The sequence below is a fragment of the Heterocephalus glaber genome, unplaced genomic scaffold (assembly GCF_053883595.1).
Source record: "Heterocephalus glaber isolate CG9 unplaced genomic scaffold, H.glaber_assembly_v1.0 deba00001293, whole genome shotgun sequence".
Classification (NCBI taxonomy): Eukaryota; Metazoa; Chordata; class Mammalia; order Rodentia; family Bathyergidae; genus Heterocephalus; species Heterocephalus glaber.
This window is the reverse complement of record NW_028258243.1, coordinates 60,463-80,681: the sequence shown is the minus strand read 5'-3', so window position 1 is coordinate 80,681 and position 20,219 is coordinate 60,463. Positions and strand designations below refer to the sequence as shown.

The 20,219-nt window shown below is 41.0% G+C and overlaps 1 protein-coding gene across 2 annotated transcripts in view; it reads left to right on the top strand.

Moving 5' to 3' along the window:
• Positions 1-20,219, top strand: part of LOC147828114 (membrane-associated guanylate kinase, WW and PDZ domain-containing protein 1-like) — a 156,364-nt gene that overhangs the window by 75,689 nt on the left and 60,456 nt on the right. Inside the window, exons 2-3 of one of the 2 annotated variants that reach the window (XM_087211129.1) lie at positions 14,057-14,148; positions 15,360-19,328. The exons of the other annotated variant lie outside the window; for it this stretch is intronic. Of the exons in view, the coding sequence (XP_087067255.1) occupies positions 14,057-14,148; positions 15,360-15,482 (215 nt within the window). The 3' untranslated portion in view covers positions 15,483-19,328. Of the gene's footprint in view, positions 1-14,056; positions 14,149-15,359; positions 19,329-20,219 lie in introns of those variants that run through there. 2 annotated transcript variants of the gene reach the window in all.

The following is a 20,219-nucleotide window of genomic DNA, read 5'->3' as shown; positions in this document are numbered from 1 at the left end:
AGCCACAGCTAGACCTGGCAGAATTTCATTTGTAGTTAGTTAAGGTTGTTTTTATCAATTTAAAGAATTATGTACCTATGGGCCTGGGATTTAGCGCAGTGGCACCGCCGCCTGCCTCGCAAGTACAAGGAGTTCGATCCCCGGTACCAAGAAAAAGAATTACGTACCTAGGACATTTTCTTCACCTTTCCCTTCTTGCCCTGTCTTTCTCCCCAGCCCTCTCTTTTCGTCTTCTTCATTTATTTTTCTGACTCGTCTTTCAAAAAGTAAGTAAAGAAAAGCTACATGACAGGGAGATTGAGTTTCATAGTCTGTGAACTTACACAAGAAAAAGGGATCCCCTCACACATCCACACGCTTATAAACTGAGTGATTTGGGGCAAGTTACGTACTTTAAGTTGCAATTCTTTCGTTTCTTGGTGGAGACAGTTATAATGCCATCTGTTGTGAGAATCAGGTTGAAAATGAGTATTGTAAAGGAGGCATCTGGTACGTGCCCGTGATCCCAGCACTCCAGGGGCTGAAGCAAGAGGCTTGTGAGTTCAAGGGCAGCCAGGACTACCTAATGAGAACCAACGAAAACAAAACGAAACACCCTGAAATGACACTTATGTGAATTGCAAAAATAATAACAGCTGCGCTTGCCTTGCAGTGACTCAGGGCCAGGCTGTTCCAGGTATCTGGGACATATCAGTTCTTCTCCTCGCAACTGTCCCGTGGGTTAGGTGCTCTCAGGTAAAGGTGGGAAAACTGAAGCAGTGAGTGTTTAACCCAACTAAGATGACTCAGTTAACAGGTGGCAGACAGAGCTGGGATTTGAATGAGAAGTGGTTTAGTTGGAGTCCTGTGCCCTTAACCCTCATACAGCCACTTTCCCACTGTCCTCCAATCACACACCCCACCCCTCATTCACGTCTCCAGAGATAACTGTCAATAGTCTGGCATCGCTTCCTAAGCAGTGTGCAGCAGCATACCTGACTCCACAGCCCACAGTATGTGCAGCTTGCGTGTTTGGTGAGACTCTATCAGTACCTGCAGCTTTATCTGGGTGAAAATCCGCCACCTTGGCGGGAGCTGGCCATGCGGCCCAGGCTTAGCGAGGGAGGGGCTTCTTTTTGGAGCAGCCCTGTGCTAGCTGGCTTGCTGCCTAGGACCTGGCTTTCTTTCCCACAAAATAACTTCTGAGAAAAACTGTGGGAAACAAATGACTGCAGAGGGTTTTAGAAACAAAAGCACAGACTCTAACAAATTTCATCTGGCTCCAAAATGTTGTTACCCCAGATCCTGAAAATATTTTCTCATAGGATTATTCCCTCAAGGTTGTTAATCTGAGAATGATGCAGGCCTAATAGACCTGACTTTTTGCCTCTAGTATTGGAATCTTGTGTATTTGAGTGCTGGAATGTGGGGGTTGAAATAAAAACATTTATCTGGAGGAAATGAAGTCCTTTTATTCAATATTATAGCTACTATTGGGGCACTATCATTACAGAAAGGGGATGCCAGTTCACACAGCCAGGATGCCACAAATGTATTGAGTTGTGTTCATCATAAAAGATTTTTGCCATAGTTAAGATTTACCTAATAAACATTGCCTTTCTTAATTACTGTTATTGCAACATTATCTGCTTCTGCTTTTGGTGATACAGAGCAGCAGCAAGTGGAGGTGCTTTTGCACTGAGCTTATTGTCTGAACAAGGGTTATCTGGCCCTGTAAACCAGGCACAACAGGGAGACAAACCTCCATTTGTTCACTGAAAGGAGGAGGGTGGCTGTATACCTGCCTCCCTGGTTACACCTGTAGGGCAGGTTGCCCTGCTGAAACTTCGCTGGCTGGGCCCTGGGAGCTGAATGTCAATAGTAACTGGACTCAGGACTGAGGTTTCTGTGCCTCCCACTTGCTGGTTAAGCCTCAAGTATGTACATAATCTCTCTTACACTGCTGTGGTGAAGTCGAAACTTGGCTTATCACCGGGGCTAGATTCTCCCAGAGCATATTTTAGATAAGAGTAGAAAATATGCTAGGCCTGGCATGAGCTGTGCTTAGGTATAGAGGAGGTTTATCTTTCGTTACAAAGAAAGATGTGGTTTAATTTGCCAGCCTCCTTGTGAGTAGGCCAGAAGGTATAAAGAAAGCCTTTCTTACTCACCTGGCTTCAATTTTTCAGCAAGTGATTTGGAAGCAAGAACAATGGTGACGGTTATATTGGCTCATTTGTAATGAGTAGAATCTTAAGGTTCCACATTTGTGTTTGTATTGCCTGTTTCTTAGAAGCACTGCAGTCACAAATGTCTGTTAGAATCCCTTGATCTTGGTCAAAGTGCTTAACCTCCCTCTGAGCCTCAGTTGTCTCATCTGTAAAGGGTAATACTGTTAGCACTCAGCTCACAGAGTTGGGTTCAGGAGTTAGTGTTCGAAGTACTTAGAACAGTACCTGGTACATGGTGTTATAGAAGTGTTTGCAAATGAAAATAAACAATGGAAAATACTTTGTGTAATTAATTATTTGAAGCATCACTGATATTTTGATGTGGTCTTTCTGGTTGCTGAATATTTATTCAAGTACACAAAAAGTAATCATTATATCCAAAGAAGAGTTTGTATTTAGGGTTTTTTTTCCTAAATATATTGTCCTTGCTGTTCTTCCTATTCCCTTTGCAGAGCAGAAGTATCGGAAAACAGCAAGGGCAGGCACTCCTTTTAGCATTGGTTTGGCTATGGTCAAACACAGGAATTGTGAGTCATGAACAACAAATTAACAGGAATGAGTCAAGGTAAAATGGTGTCCTAGGGATTGCGGTCATTGACCGACTCACAGATTTATCAGATCTTAAAGCAGCTTTCTTGACTTGTCCATGGCTCCCCACAAGGTCCTTGGGTAGAATTAGGAGACCCATAAATTTGGGTTGGGTAAAAATATCTACATTTTTACTAATCCCTACTGAACCTGAACATTTTCTGCAGGTAAAATGGCAGTAACCCAGGGTGGCATACGAAATAATCATGACTTGGTCACTACTGGGAATCTTAGATATTTTATTATCTCATGGTCTCATTTATGCTTATCACTCCTTAAAAGTTACAGTAGTTACTAGACATCACTATTTATGGTTCTTACATGCCTTAAGAAAAAGCATCATTGTATTATAAGTTTATTTTAAAAATATTTTGTTGACTTATTTCAGTATAATTGGTTTCCTGTGTACTCTTCTTGTATATTTTATCTTTTATCATTTATGAAAGTTATTCTCATCAGTGCCAGAGGCCTCACCAAACTGCCAAAGGAATCCAGGCAGAAAAAAGATGAAGGAGTTTTAAAACTCTGAAAGCTTAAGAGGACTTGAATTTTCAGAGTAGCACTGTCCAGTAGAAATATAACGTGAACAACATTTAAAATGTTCTAGTAGCTACTTTAAAAAGAGTAAAAAGGAAAAGGTGACGTTAATTTTAATAATATATTTCATTCACATGAATGTATATAAAATATCATTTCAGCAGGTTGCCAGTATTAAAGTTATCTATCAGATATTTGATTTTTCTTCCATGTGGTGTGTTGAGTCAGGTGTGTGTTTACACTTAGAATCCATCTTTTTTTGGAGCTACAGTTTCACTGAAATTCTTACATCTAACAAACTTCTGTTGCAAACATGGTTTCAGGTGATTCTCAACACAGTGAAAAGTTTGGGATATAAAAGTTTAACTACATTGAATAATTTAAATTCAAATGAATGAGGATGAAATAAAATTTAAAAATATAGTTCCTCATTCACAAGGAGCCATGGAGTGAGTCCCAAGGGGCTGCATGGGGCTGCTGATAACTTTATTAGACTTTGCTCCTCCAGTGAGATTAGACACAGAACCGTCCCAGGAGAGCATAGTGCTACACAGCGGGTTGGGGACATTGCCCAGAATGTAGAACATCCTGTTCCTACTCTGATGTGTTTAGTGAAGCAAGTGCCTGTTCAGGTTCTCTCTTTCAAGGCAACATCTACATTCTGCTTGTCCCAAAGGCCTGACCCTTTGATGGTAACCACGGTCCTCAGTTGCTTCTGGGGTTTGGGCTGCCCCTGGGAAGCATTTCCATTTATATGATGACTTTTGTGGATCAGTGGTAGGTAAAATTTCATAATTAACATTCTGGGTGGTTGAGGAGGGATTTACAAATTCTTGGAAAGTTCTTATTTTTTTTTCCTTGAATAATCTTTGGTATAATAATGGAGATTGATTTATATGGAGAGTTTTAATCCTTTGTATTTTTTTTTTCTTATAGTGTCTTCCAGAAGCGGTGATCTGCTGGACACAGTCTAGCCTTTTTATTAGTTTTTGCATCATACCTTCTTTGACTATCATTCAACAGCTAGGGCAGGGTACAAGCCTGGTCTTTTAGTCTTTGGGAGAATAGCAGGAGCTACACATCCACAAGGAGGACCCCTACCACAGAGACTCTGAAGGACTTCTTGCTCCCAGGCCACTGGCTAGTGTTAGAAATGTCTTTTCCTTTCCAAAACTGCACTGTGAACTTGAGCTAGGTGATGATGTAATAAGAAAAATAACTCCCAACCTGTTAGATGTGCTGAGTTCATGGTCTCACAACATTGAGCAATGAAGTCACGAGCCAAGTGAAGAAATTAGGACAGTCTTATTGGAAATAAGGAGAATAGCTACTGGATTTCCAGGAAGGGTTGCATTCACCATGTCACCATTGAGGCTCTTTGTCAGGGGTAATTTATATAGCAAAATCACAACGTGGGTATAACATGGGTCAAACTACAATCAACCTAAAGGATTACAAGTATGGTTGCTTAGCTAATATTGATGCAATAGGAAAGCAGGTCACATAGTAAGGGTATATGGAGAGAACAAAGGCATTCTAGGAGGGAAGTATGGGTCTAGACGTTTTCATCACCCTTCTGTGTGTGTGATGCCTATCTGGGCTCACTGGACCGGGTGGTGGTAATTATAGTATAATCTCAAGATGCTGTTCATCTGTAGGGATGCATGCAGGCCTGGCTTTCTTTAGATTTGCCTCCAGCCGCAGTCTGTGTGTCTCTCTTCTGAGCTGACTTCTTGAGGGCCTAGCTTCTCTCTGACTGCATATTAATTTTTATCTCTTAGGTGTCTGTGATATTTTTAGCAGATACTAAGTTACCCCTTGTGTGGTCTAGCTCTACTTTCATCTCTTGTTTCTATGACTTGGTACTTAATGTGGTTTTTCATTTCTTTTGATTAAAATTCACATACTGTTGAAAAAAATGAACCAGTAGTGTTACTAGTTTAAACATAATACTGGATCCAAGATATGAAAGTTTAAGAAACTTTGTCCTTCATATAAAAGTATAAGAACTTTGGAGTAAAGGTAGTGATATTACAAATAAGGAGACTTTACTTCTGTGTCTCTTGTGATATATCTTGGCACTTTGGAGAGAAAGTTGAGCTGTTTGGGGCCTTAGAGACCTGGAAGTGGGTCTCATATCAGCTGAACTGGACTATCTGTTTAATATTGTACTGCTAGGGCATCTGGAAGAGAATAGAAGACACGACACGTTTCTTGCTCTTGAGTTAGACACTACACTTGAACAAGTTTAAATGATGATAAAGATGACAGTTATATTTGTAAGTGGATTTTGGTTTTTCTTCCCAGTACTAGTGATTGAACCCAAGTGCAGCAGTTGCACATTGTTTTTTGTCTTTGTTTTTAATGTGTAGACTAAACAGAAGCAGCAATTTTTAGCCAAGTAGTAGTAGTAGTAGTAGTAGTAGTAATAATAATAACAGAAATAGAAGTTGGTATTTATAAATTGATTCAACAAATACTTGGTGAGTGCCTACTGTGTGTCAAGTGCTATCCTGGAGCATAGGGACCCGAGTGCTGGGCACGGCTCGTGTGACTTTATTATGAAGGTGCTGGGAATGTGTCAGTGGGTCACGGGCTCTCGACCAAGTCACTGCATGTTGACAGAGTGAATACAGCTGGTGCCTGGTGTCACTCTTGCTGTGAAGGCAGTGTGCAGCATGGACACATGCTTGGATGTGGGAAATGCTTATGTCTAAGGACACAGACAGGGAGTGACAGCCATTTCTTTGCATATCTTTTCCTCTGTGCTTCATTGACTCTGCTCTTGTGGCTTTTTCAGGTTGGTGACTGAGCAACTGGATGAGACTGGTTGATTCAGTTCATTTTTCTTTGGGAAGTAGAGTGGAGCTCCATGATTCGTGGAGTCTGTGGCATCATGATCACACCTTGTAAAATTTGTTTTTCAAATGACTGCCAAGAGATTTTATGATTTTAAAATCATAACAGATTTTAATAGTTGCTTAATATAGTATTTCTGTGCATATGTAGCTTTTTAAATATGTGAGTTAAAGACTGCTATCTTTGATTGTGATATAGCGACTTATTTTTCAAACCTATTAAGCCAAGTCAGTTTGAATTACACTCTTATTTTTTAAAGAAACACATTCCAACATTTAAACTTGGAGTTCAGTGGATTTTGAGGGTAATGCTTCTGAACTTCCTGGGACTTCTCATGCTTCTGGGCCTAGCTTGAAATGTAGTTTAGTAGGTGGCTGCTGTGTGATTTTAAATCTCGTTTTGAGTTACCATAGGCTCTGCATGGGCCTTTGGATTCTAACAAAGGGCAAATGCACTGAGCAGTTTATTCAGGCTGTTACAATAGGGGGACTTTGCTAATGAGGAGGGACTGTTAGCCCAGGAAACAAGATTTTATGTGACAAAGATCAAGGAAGGGTGAGAGGGTTTGTAGACTGTTCAGGACCGAGGTGCTTTGCTTTTAGGCTTTTTCTCCGCTCAGAAGGGTCACAAAACAGAGTGAGGATGCATTGGACAGGGCTGCTTTCCTTAGTGCAGGGCTCAGATAAAATTCAGCATTTGTCAGAGTAAATCTTGCATATTAGTTTTTTTTTTTTTTGTTCCAGGGATCGAACTTGGGTCCTTGTGCTTGTGAGGCAGGCGGCGGAACCACTGAGCTAAATCCCTGGCCCCCCTGCAAATTAGTTTTTAAAACTTACTGCTGATTGCATGCCTGTAATGTCAGATACTTAGGAGGCTGAGGGAGGAGGATCCACTTTCAGGCCCTACTGGGCAGCTTCGTTGAGACCCTGTCTGTCCCAGAATAAAGTTGAAAGAGGGGCCGGGGATGCTCAGGCATTGCCTTGATGTGCAAAGCTGTGGGTCCATCTCCATTACTGCCAAAAAGAGTTACTGCTGATTAAAGTTTTTGCTTGAAATCCTCAAGAGTTTAATCAGAAATAGGCAGTTTAGTATTGATGTGAACAAAGCATAGTAGTTTTCATATAGCTTTCTTCAGTCTATTCATGGATGATTTTTTTTGTTTGTTTTTGGTACTGGGGATTGAACTTGGGTCCTTGCGCTTGCGCCAGCAGGCGGCGAAACCACTGAGCTAAATCCTCGGCCCCCTTTGGATGATTTTTAAGATACAAATACATTTTCATCCTTGCAACTTATCTTACTTTAGAGTGTAGAGAAATACTGTATTTATTTTCTGCTTCCCCCTTACGTCCATCCTATGTGATTTTTCTAGGCTCTAAGTTGTATGTTGGGGATAATTCTAACTTGGATGTTCTATTTCTGGTCTTAGGAATTTGAACCTTAGAGTTATAAATAATAAATATAAAAGAACAGAGACCTGTTATGGAGCAGTTTGTTTGCTTTCAGGAACTGCTAGGTAAGGCTTTAGGTCTAATTCTCTTGCAATGTTAGGATTCTGTTTCCTTTAGGGACTATAGCAGACAGGAGCTGAGGAACTAGTTTACATAACAATAGGCGTAAAATGTTATTTATTTACTAGTTACTCCCAGTGCCCATAGGCCTTAGGATATCAAACATAAAACAGACCAATTTTTCTTTAGCTGTAAATTAAAATTAACTCATATACAACGCCTGAGAAAGCACATTAGTTTTAGCATTTTAGGTACTGCATGCCTTCTTTATTGTTTTGTCAGTTTAGATTTTATTCAAAAAGTGTGCTGTGTAAAGACATTCACTGGATAAATTTCGACTGTCGACCTTTTTCCTGTACCTTCGTACTCTACAGATGATCACATTTTTAATGTCTGAAATGCTTAGGTGTTGTCTTCCACATGGATAGTACACTTTCCTTTTGTTGTTTTCTGTCCTCTGCCTCTCCTGGAATAGGTGGGGTACACTGCTGGGTGTATGTATGGGGGGCAGTCAGGATACCATTTGCAGGATGTAAATGACTGAAAACAGCAAGGCCTGCTGTGGACATATGACAGCCAACAGCTTATTGCTGGCTGCTGCCAAGACAAACAGGACTGGGTGGATCTCTTTTGGTGGCTGCCTAAGTCTCTGATGAATTCCATTGCCACCCTTATCTCTCCTGTTCGCTCACTTGGAGAAGTATGCTGAAATTTGTGGCTAGAGAAGGGGAGAAAAAAAGACTAAAACAGGATGCAGTAAGGTTTTAATATCAAACCTGTCAAATCAGGAAATAAATGATGAAGTGCAGAAAAGTCAAGGAAGCAAATTCTAACTGGCATCAAATGGCCCAGGCCAGTGTCAACACCCAGTAAGAAACAGACGAGAATTTGCAGCTTCCAGAAGCTCTTTAGCTTGCATTCCCTGTGAAGTAACCGTGTTTGTTGCTTCTCTGTCACTGCCCTTCCTGGTTTTCGGTCAGGACCTTGATTCCCTGCAAGGTCTGGCCTTCCGGGAAGGGCAGGGAATGTAGGGCCTCCGACCCAGAGCCACCTCAGGTGCTCCCTGCTGAGGCCAGCTAATTCCACCTGGCCAGTGTTCAGGTAGGAGCACCCGGAGAGCCCTTGGATATGTTCTTTCTCTTAAGTAAAAAATACATGGGAAAGTGGGGAAGTTTTGATTCTGGATTTTCTTGACTGTATTTGAGAAATGGTATTTTAATGTTAAGGAATTAAAAAAAAAAGATTACCTTTGTAATGGTTTTGAAGCCACTCCCAGTGGTGACTTTACTCATTCCCTGTCTCCAGCACCTACAACAGGGCTTGCAGGTACTCAGCACCCAGTAGATTTTTCTGGAATGAAATATATTGTCCACAGATCAGTGATCTCACATTCTCCTGGGTGGTCATTACAAATGCAGATTCCTGGGCACACTTAGTTTAAGCCTTCAGAATCAGAATGTCTGGGACAGAAGCCAATCTACATTATTTTCTGGTACTGGGGATTGAACCCAAAACCTTCACAATAAGCTACATCCCTAGCCTTAAAAAAACCCAAAACAACAACAACAACAACAACAACAACAAAAAAAACCTATTTTGAGACAGGGTCTTGCTAAATTACTTAGACTGGGCTTGAACCTGGAATTACAGGTATGCATGGCCCACTGTGCCTGGTTCTGAGTATCTGCATTTCACAGTCTGCTTCCCAAGCAGATTGGTTGTGGCCTCGCAGGAGCACTTCTGTCCTAACAGCACAGGGACTATTTCCAACTTGCCTGTTGCTTTTCAAATGTGTTGGAGCATGAAGAAGAATTTAGTGCCCATTTTATGTTCTGTGCTCCCCACCCCAGCAGTATTATAAATGAATATACTACTATAATGAATAAATGACTGTAAATTTTATATAATGAATATTCTGTTATATAACTGTTATACATTTTAATGCTATTCAGTAAAATTGGTACTCTATTACCTAACCATTTTCCTAATGTTGAATTTCTCCCTTCCCTCATTTTCCGTTGTTTTGTAGAGCTACAAGGACCTAGTATTTTAGGCATGTAAACTTTTTTTTTTAGAGCCATTTCCTTGGTGAACTGGGGATTTTTTCTAGAACTAATTTCTTGCACAGAGATATGACATTTGAAGGACTCTTCATGACACTGGAAGCTATTAGCATTCATATAGTATGTTCAATCTCTGTTATCTAACTTGCTTATTAACTAATGTGTTCTAAGGGGCAAAAAGCCATTCAGGGGTACTTCCTTAAATTTTTCTGAGAAATAACAAAGATGTTCAGAGGAGTTGAACTAAGATTCCTGGGCCTTACCTTGGGGTTGGCATAGGGTTAGACATTTATAGATATAGTCAAGTGGAATGTTTCTTCCTGGGATTCAACTTTGCTTCATCTGAGAAAATAAAAAATTAGCCAATGATTCTTTATGCTATATAATACTCATCTCTTGCAGTGCAAGAAATAAGTGTTAGGTTCACAAATAAACTTGGGGTTTTTGAATTCTATAGAATTGATAACTTCCATAATTGCAGATCTTCTTAAAACTTGCTCTGTCATAGGGTATACAAAATAAAGTATTATCCAAACTCATTTGACCTTTTTCTTTAATATGTGAGGATATTACTTTTCTAAGGAATATTCTCAGCAGGGAATACCCCTATAAAGCATTGTTTTTCACTTTGAAAGAGAAGATTCGTGACTAGCAGTAGTGAAATCCATATAGTGATTACAAACTGGAATTTAAATATACATAATCACACACTAGTGCATCTCATATAGTACAGTATTATTTCCTGAAGTGTTTATTCCCCAAGGTGTGTGTTCTGCGAGGCACAGAAAGTTCAGAGACAGAAAGGAACATTTCAGAAGACTTTCTGTACTGTCTTTCAACAAAAGAAAAACAGAAGTATAGCCTATTTGACTTGAAGAATGCAAGCATAAACATTATAATTTATACTTAAAATAAGAGAGCTGTTTTTTTTTTCTTTAGGGCTGGGATCCAAACCCAGGGCCACATGCCTTCTGGGCCGTACTACCAGTCCCCAGAGCAATATTACTTGTATTCATTTAACAAGTACTTAGCTGCTATTTACTGTGTGCCAGCACTTTTGTGAGCATTTTACAAACATTGATCCTCAAGACAAAATTTGATCCTTGTGATAATCCTTTTGAGTGCATGTGCTGGTTATTCCCATTTTATGTATGAAAAAGTGAGGCTCTGGCTTGTATTCCATATATTTTACTATAAAATCAGAAAGTGACAATAATTAGTATATATAAATTTGATCTTGTATTTAATAATGATAACAGAAAAGAAAAACCAATCAGCTTATATTAGACTTAGAATCATGACAAGTAATTTTCTGGCCCCAGGAAAATAGAGCTGGGGCCCAGGGGGACTATATTTAAACCTCGGAACAATCAGCTGTTCTGTTTGAGTGCTAGAAGATGCTAATTCTCCAGAGCACAGATAGACTACTTCAGATCTTGCATGCTGCTATCTGGCCACAGTGTGTGATAGTCACTCTCAGTGAGGAGGTTGGTTGTTGTTTGTTTGTTTGTTTCGGTATCTGAGTATTCTAGTCAGGATTACCTTTCTGTGGCTTCATCTTTATGCAGATGGTGTGACATTAGCCATTCATAAAAGTAGCCCTTCTTGCCCACTGTGCTGTTTAGGTAGTAAGGGCTGCGTGATGAGGCTGTCAGTGACAGGTGGGAAAGAGCAGTGGCCGTCTCCTTTACAGAGGCGATGCTTTTCCTTCAGTGCCTCAGCACCACGGTGAGAAAGTAAGGAAAGTAGAGCAAAGTTAAAAGATAGTGCAACTTTCCAAGAAAGGTATAGTGCTTTTTAGTTTCTGTAATGGTTGGGATTTGGAATAAGAAGAAAGGTAGGGTTTGTGAGGGTGGAGAGATCTTCCCCTGAAGTGTGTGTCAGGAGCAGGTTTAATCCTGGTCTGTACATGGTGAGTTGTCTGTGGATTGGGAAGTCGTAACTGCTTCGCTATGTTATTTTCTTTGTCTCTTAATAGTCCAGTGCTCTTAGTTTTTAAGATGAGAAAACCATCTCAGTGATAGAGTAACTTGACTCCTGTTGTAGCCTGATGGATGGTGTTCTGTCCACATTTACCTGTGGAAATCCTAACTCTGGTGATACTGGATGGGTGGGCCTTTGTGGCCTTTGGAGGTAATCAGATCATAGGAGTAGAGCTTCAGGATTAGGATCAGTGCCGTGTGAAAAAGGCACCAGAGAGCACCTTTCCAGTCTTTTCTACCGGGAGATACAGTGGGAAGATAGCAGTTAGCAGCCTGGAAGAGGGCCCTCAGCAGGATGGACTGTGCTTGACTTCCAGGCTCCGGAACCCCGAGTCGAGTTGTAAGTTTGTGTTGGTTGCAGACCACCCAATCTGTAGCACTTGTGAGAGCACCCTGAGTCAACTGCAGAAGCCCCTGATTTTTTTGTGGAAGGCTGGTGTAGTAAGTTCTCTGAGAGGCTGTTCTTCCTGTGGCTTTCCTATGAATTCTGATTTGTTTGGAATGAGGAGACTGGAGGGCTGCCTCCTGAGCGTCACGTCACTCTGGTACTTTGGGGTTTCTCTCCTAGAAATGTGTTCTGCCTAGCTCCTGGCACATCAGTGACAAGAATGTCAGAGTTCTGTGACCAAGAGCCAAAGGGTAGGACAAAGGAGGCAACTCGCAGCCCCTGCTACACTGATATTCCAACATTCTTCTTTTTTTTTTTCATTTTGCTCGCTTAAGATTTTTTTCTTTTTCTATTCCTTGATCTCTGTAGACTATAATATGATCTAGAAACTTAGTGTATTATGAACAACCATTTATCGAGTACCCATAGTGTGCTCGCTAACATTAAAAGAACACGAGAACATCACCTTCACTTCCTCATCAGACCCAAGCTTCTCCGTACTGATTGCTTAAGCCTTTCAACTCCCCAGTCGTCCCCCTTCCCTATCTCATGTGGTTCTAAGTGCAGGTGACATGTTCCAGGGAAGTTCAGAGAGGCTGAGCATACAGCATTAGAACTTGTTATAGTACATAGCCCATGTTGCTTCTACTTTATGATTTTGATGACCCGCACTTTAACAGTCACCTTTGAAATATTTTCTCAGAACTTACAGAAATGAACCCTCTTTACGTCCGTTTAACAGTTTCTTTGAGATACTTTATATTATTCAGTCTGTGTACGAATGATTAGCCTTTTGTACTTTCTCCAGAATTAAGCCTTGTTAGTGATTTTTTCCCCCTTCACAGTATAAACATGAAAGAATACGAAGCAATGATCATGTTGGTAAATTTTGATTTGCATTTTTTTCATAATAAGGATTATGTGTATGGCTAAATTGGTTTTTCTGCCCGTATTGATAGAAATACAGAAACTTGCAAAAGTCGCGAAAGGTGATTTAAACATAAGGAATGAAGCTGAGCACAGTGCGGCCTCCCTGTAATCCCCACACTCTTCAGGGCCAGGGTAGGAGGATGGCAATTTTGGGCCCAGCCTGGCCACTTAACTTGGGGAAGCTTTGTCTCAATAAATGAATGAATGAATGAATGAATGAATGAATGTGAAAAGGCAACTAAGACGCAGCTCAGTGAGAAGCCCTGGGTTTATTCTCCAGGCCTGAACAAAAAGATGAAGAGAGAGAAACAGACAGCTCCTCGTGTCTGAGGCAAGCTGTGGAGCCCTCAGAGAGCTTGCCTCCTGTCTACCTGGTGATCTGAGTAGCTCATGCAGCTTGTGACCTGTGCTACTTGGGGGTAGAGCAGACTTGCTCCTGTCTCCCCGTAGGTGTGCAGTCATGGCACAGCCGCTTTGAAAGTGTCACGGAAGAAGCACTCGTGTTCACTGTGCTGGCCCAGGGTGTCCTGAATCAGTGAGCTGACCAGGACGGGGTAGCGCCTCAGGGGCAGGCTCCTGCTGTTGACCTATCGTGTTGCATCCTCACTTAGAAACATCAGAGCTTATTGCCCTGGCAGCTGCACCTTGGTCTTTTCTCTCCGAGGACTTCCTTCCGGGTGCGCTGCCTGCTTCTCGACGAAACCTTTCCAGGGATAGGGTCTCAGAAGACTGTAAGTACACTGTGTATCATTGGCTGCACCACAGAGCAAGCGCATCTTCAGGCCTGAAGTAGTGAACACAGGCCATCCGTGTTCATTATAAGGGTCTGACATCAAAGAGGTGTGGGCTGGACTCTAAACACTGTCTGTCTCACTGAAGAAAAGGTGTCCAGCTCCTCAGGTGCCTGACTGGTGGTGAGGTTGTCGTTTTAACTGTGTCACATTAAGCCCGAAGAGAGCATTCAGAGATTGGCCACCTTGTCCTCCCACAGCCTGTGTGTCGTGTTTGAGTCACCTTGAGCAGGTCAGCTGGACCCGAGCTTCGTGTGAAGGCCCTGAAAGAAGTGCACTCAAATCTCCCAAGGTATGTTTTAGTTAGCTTTGCGAAATTGAAAGACATTGTTCTTGTCCGCTGATCAAGGTCTTTATTTCTTAAGAAATCTCTATTCTTATTTGTAGCTTAGCTAATTGAAGAAAATTGTTAGTAGCTTGAAGTTTTTCTTCTTTCTATGTTTATATTAAGGATTGTCATTTTGTCATATAATGTGAAATATATTTCTTAAGGCCAGGATATCTGGGCAAATGTTTATTCCTTAATAGTGTACTATTCTCTTGATTCTGGCAGCTGCTTTTAACAACTAAATGAATTTTTTAAAATATGTGAATTTTCATATTTTGTTGTTTAATAAATGGAGTGGTAGCCTGATTCTACCTTTTTATAACGTTCTGAGCTAAAATCATGTAGCACAATAACATGCCTCAGGTAAAATCTTGCTTAATTTTGATATAATTTCATTAATTCTTTCCCATTCTTTTTATCTTATATCACTCTCTGCATTGACTCTAATGTTTGTCAGAAGTTTATTAAATTGGTGGTAAAAATAAAATAAATAAAATAAAATATAACTTTAAAAATTCTCGGTGTCCAAGGAGGCACACAGTTGGTTGCGATTGTGCTAACCCAAAGCAAGCCATACAGGAAACACACATGCACTGTACACAGCCTGGCCAGGGGCGTGCCCTCAGCCCCAGAGACAACCTCCTCTCCTTGTCAGCAAGCTGGTTGAGTCCTGCAGGAAAAAGCTGGCTTTTAAGCAGTTTCCTGGTGAGCCAGCTGGGGAGGGAGATCAGTATGCACTGCCACTCAGAATGCAGAGCGGTGGCACCAGTGTTAAGGTTACTGTCAGGCTCCCGTTCTTGTCACAGTGCTTTGAGGTTTTGAGCAGCAACACTTTGCTTGGATTTAGATTCCAGAATAAAAGCCTCTTCCTCTTTTACCTTCCCCATCAGAGTCTCTTATGGCAGTGTCACAATTGTGTAGCCTTTGCTTTTGGTAAGGTGCACATACTTGCTTATCAGTAAAAAAAAAAATGATACTATATATAGAGATTAAAAAATGAGTAGAATTTTGCTGAGTTTTCTCTATTTTTGGCTGAGAAGGCAAATGTCTTTTCTTCTCTGCTGTACTAGTTGGATCAAGCACCTTGGTGTTGTAAGTCTTTTTGTCTGTTTTCTTACTGACCTCACATCTGGGCCCTTCTATCTGTTCTCTTCTTTGCATTTAAAATGGTCAAGGTACGAAGTACTTCGGAAAGTCCCTTCTCCATGACTCACCAAATAAATAGAAATATACCTGGTCTCCGCACAGCTCCAGGACAGCCTTGTCCAATGGCCGTGCAATGGGAGGCACGCATGTGATTCTACATTTTCAAGCAACCACTTAAAAAGGTGAAGTTAGACATGGAAGACGCCGAGTCACCCCGCTGCAGACAGGTAAGTCTGCCCACACCCTACCGAGGTCCCCAGTCCCACGGAACACTCCGAATCAGCCCACTGCAGACAGGCAGGTCTGTGCACGCCCTACCAAGGTCCTGAGTCACGCGGAAGACACCGAATCACGCCACTGCAGACAGGCAGACACCCGACTCCACATTACAAAGGCACAGAGGACACCAGACCACCAGACCAAGGTACTGAGTCCCACTGTTCCCGGCCCAGAGGGAGAGGCATCTGAGCCAGTGTCCCACTGCTCCTGGTCCAGAGGAAGGGGTTTCCTGGTCACCATCCCTCCTGCTGCTCCCAGCCCAGAGGAAAGGGCTTTGGGGCCACCTTCTGTCTCACTACTCCTGGCCCAGAGGAAGGGGCTTCCGGGCCACCATCCCTCCCACTGCTCCCAGCCCATAGGGAGGGGCTTCTGAGCCACCATCCCACTGCTCCTGGTCCAGAAGAAGGGGTTTCCCGGCCACCATCCCTCTGGCTGCTCCCAGCCCACAGGAAAGGCCTTTTGGGTTACCATCCCTACCGCTGCTCCTGGCCCCTGTCCCACCTCACCCACCTCAGAGGAGGTAATCCGTGCAGGTGCTGACAGCCCCCCGCCCCAGTCGAAATGAGAAAACATGTAAATAAGTCTCAAAACCAGACTTCCAGATCACCTACAGCAACCCCAAAGGGAAATGAGATGGAACACTCTGATACTCAACCACCTGGACCCACTGAACTGGCAACAAAAGGGGGTCTGGAAAAAATGAAATCAGAAATAATTTCTCAGATAACAGGAGAAATTGTACCCTTAGTGCAAGACATGATTAATAAATCTAGAGAGGAGCTGAGGAACGTGATGGAATCCCAACATAAGAAACAAATGGAATCCATAAAACAGATGCAAATAGATTTCCAGGACATGAAAAACTCCACTGAAAGTCTACACAGCAGGATGAGCCAATGTGAGGACAGAATTTCAGATATAGAGGATAAGATTGCAGTTAGTGACCAGGAAAAGAAAAATTGCTTCAAAATTATAAGGGAAGATGAGAAATCAATCCAGCAGCTGCTAGATGATGCAAAGAAAAATAACATTAAGACTGATTGGGCTCAATGAAGAAACAGGAGAGAGTAGAGATGACATAAAAAATCTCTTCGCAGAAATAATGGCAGAAAACTTCCCAAGCAGGGGAAAAGAGCTTGACATACAGATAAGTGAGGCATATAGGACTCCAAATAGCCTTGATTAAAAAAAAACTACACATAGGCATATAATTGTTAAGATTCCAGAAACCCAACAGAAGAACAAAGTTCTCCAAGCAGTCAGAGAAAAGAAACAAATCACATACAAAGGAAAGCCATCAGAATCACAGCAGACTTCTCAACACAAACCATCAAGGCAAGAAGAGCTTGGAGTGACATATTCCAAGCCCTAAAAGAAAACAACCTCCAACCCAGATTGATGTACCCTGCAAAACTATCTTTCAAAATGGATGGGGAAATAAGATACTTTCATGACAAAGAGCACCTTAGGAACTTTGTGAATACCAAACCAGCACTCCAAAGAATTTTAAACAATAGCCTAGGAACAGACATTGAGGATTACAACCCCAGGAAGCAAAGCAGAATGAACCCATCTGGCATGACAAGAAATTAAATGTAAAGGGGGAGAACCCAACAAAAAGAAAAAGTCATGGCAATGACAAGTCAATATGTTTCAGTTATAACCATCAATGTTAATGGTCTCAATTCACCAATCAAAAGAAATAGACTGGCAGAATGGGTCAAGAAGCAAAATCCAACAATATGCTGCATACAAGAAACACACTTAATTCAAAAGGAAACTCATAGACTGAAAGTTAAAGGGTGGAAAACAATACTCTCTGTGACAGGAACCTGAAAAAAAGCAGGAGTAGTTATTCTCTTGGCAGATCAAGTAGATTTCAAACCAACACTGATTAAGAGAGACAAAGAAGGACACTACATCCTTGTAAAGGGAAGAATCCAAGAGGAAGAGATGACAATCATAAATATCTATGCACCAAACACTAGTGCACTCAACTATATAAAACAAATACTAACGGACATGAAAAGTCATATATGCACTAATACAATTGTAGTGGGGGACCTCAACACCCCACTGTCACAAATAGATAGATCAACTAGACAAAAAATAACTAATGAAATACTAGAACTCAATCGAACTCTTGAACAAATGAACTTAACAGATGTTTACAGAGTCTTCCACCCCACAAGATCAGAATACACATTCTTCTCAGCTGCACATGGGTCATTCTCCAAAATAGACCACATACTCACACATAGAACATATTTAAGTGAGTGCAAAGGAACTGAAGTTATCCCCTGTATATTATCAGACCATAGTGCGATGAAATGGGAGATCCATAGCAAAAGAAACTCAAAAAATTTCATAAACACAGGGAAATTGAACAACACACTTCTGAATAACCAGTGGGTCACAGAGGAAATTAAAGAAGAAATCAGACAGTTCCTTCAATTAAATGACAATGACAATACAACATATCGGGATCTATGGGACACAATGAAAGCAGTCTTACGAGGGAAATTCATAGCAGTGAATACGCATATTAGGAAAACAGAACGAGCCCAATTAAACAACCTGATGCTGAACCTCAAGCTTCTAGAAAAAGAAGAGCAGGACAACCCCAAAGCTCATACAAGGGAGGAAATTATAAAGATCAGAGGAGAAATCAATGCAATGGAGACTAAGAGAATGATACAAAAAATCAATGAAGCCAAGAGTGGGTTCTTTGAAAGAATCAACAAAATTGACAAACCTTTAGTCAACCTTATCAGAAAAAGGAAAGAAAAGGCCCAAATCCATGCAATTAGGAATGAAAAGGGTGAAATGACAACAGACCCAGCAGAAATCCAGAGGATCATCAATACCTACTTCCAGAACCTATACGCCAATAAGATGGACAACACAGAAGAAATGGACAGATTCCTAGATACATATGAATTACCAAAGTTGAACGAAGGAGACCTAAAAATTCTGAACAACCCAATATCAACCAATGAAATTGAAAATGTAATTAAAAACTTATCAACTAAGAAAAACCCAGGCCCTGATGGCTTCACTGCTGAATTCTACAAGACATTTAGAGAGGAACTGCTGCCACTACTGTTTAAACTCTTCAATGAAATTGAAAGGGAAGCAATACTCCCAAATTCATTCCTGGAAGCAAGCATCACCTTGATCCTCAAAGCAGAGAAAGACCCAACTGAAAAAGAGAACTATAGGCCAATCTCACTAATGAACATAGATGCAAAAATCTTTAATAAGATAATGGCAAACAGAATGCAGAAGATCATCAAGAAGATCATACACCCTGATCAAGTGGGATTCATCCCAGGGATACAGGGATGGTTCAGTATATGAAAATCAATTAATGTAATACACTATATCAATAGAGCCAAGGACAAAAACCATATGATTATCTCCATAAATGCAGAAAAAGCATTTGACAAAATCCAACATACATTTACGATAAAAACCCTACCAAAAACTGGAATAGATGGTCTCTACCTCAAACTGATAGAAGCCATCTATGAAAAACCAACAGCCATATTATACTAAATGGTCAAAAACTGAAATCCTTCACACTAAAATGAGGAACAAGACAAGGATGTCCACTATCACCACTGTTGTTCAATGTAGTTCTGGAAACATTAGCCACGGCAATTAGACAAGAGAAAGAAATAAAAGGAATAAACATAGGTAATGAAGAAGTCAAATGGTCATTATTTGCAGATGACATGATACTCTATATAGAAGACCCCAAGAACTCCACCAAAAGTCTTCTAGACTTAATAACCAAATTCAGTCAAGTAGCTGGTTACAAGGTCAACACACAAAAATCAATAGCTTTCCTCTACACGAATGACAGACTCACTGAGAGAGAAATAGGGCAAATAATTCCTTTCACTTAATTCCTTTCACAATAGCATCCAAAAAACTGAAATACCTAGGAATCATCCTAATGAAAGAAATCAAAGACCTCTTCTCTGAAAACTATGGCACTCTGAAAAGAGAGATTGAAGATGATATCAGAAAATGGACAGACATCCCCTGCTCCTGGGTAGGAAGGATTAATATAGTGAAAATGGCCATACTTCCAAAACTGCTATATAGATTTAATGCAATTCCAATTGAGATCCCAGCAGCATACTTCATAGACCTCAAGAAAACAATCCAAAAATTCATTTGGAACAAGAAGAGAACCAGAATAGCAAAAGCAATTCTAGGTAACAGAGACATGGCAGGGGGTATCACAATCCCCAACCTGCAACTCTACTACAAAGCTACTGTGTTAAAAACAGCATGGTACTGGCAAAGAAACAGGCTTGAGGACCAGTGGAACAGATTAGAAGATGCAGAAACAACGCCAGACACACTCAGCCATCTCATCTTTGACAAAGGAGCCAAACACCCTCACTGGAGGAAAGATAGCCTCTTTAATAAATGGTGCTGGAAAAATTGGGTTTCAACTTGCCAAAGATTAAAACTAGACCTGTATCTCTCACCATGCACTAAACTAAAATGGAAATGGATTAAAGATCTAAATATTAAAATAGAAACTCTGAACCAGTTGGAACAGAGGTTAGGTAGAACCCTTGAAGACATCGGTG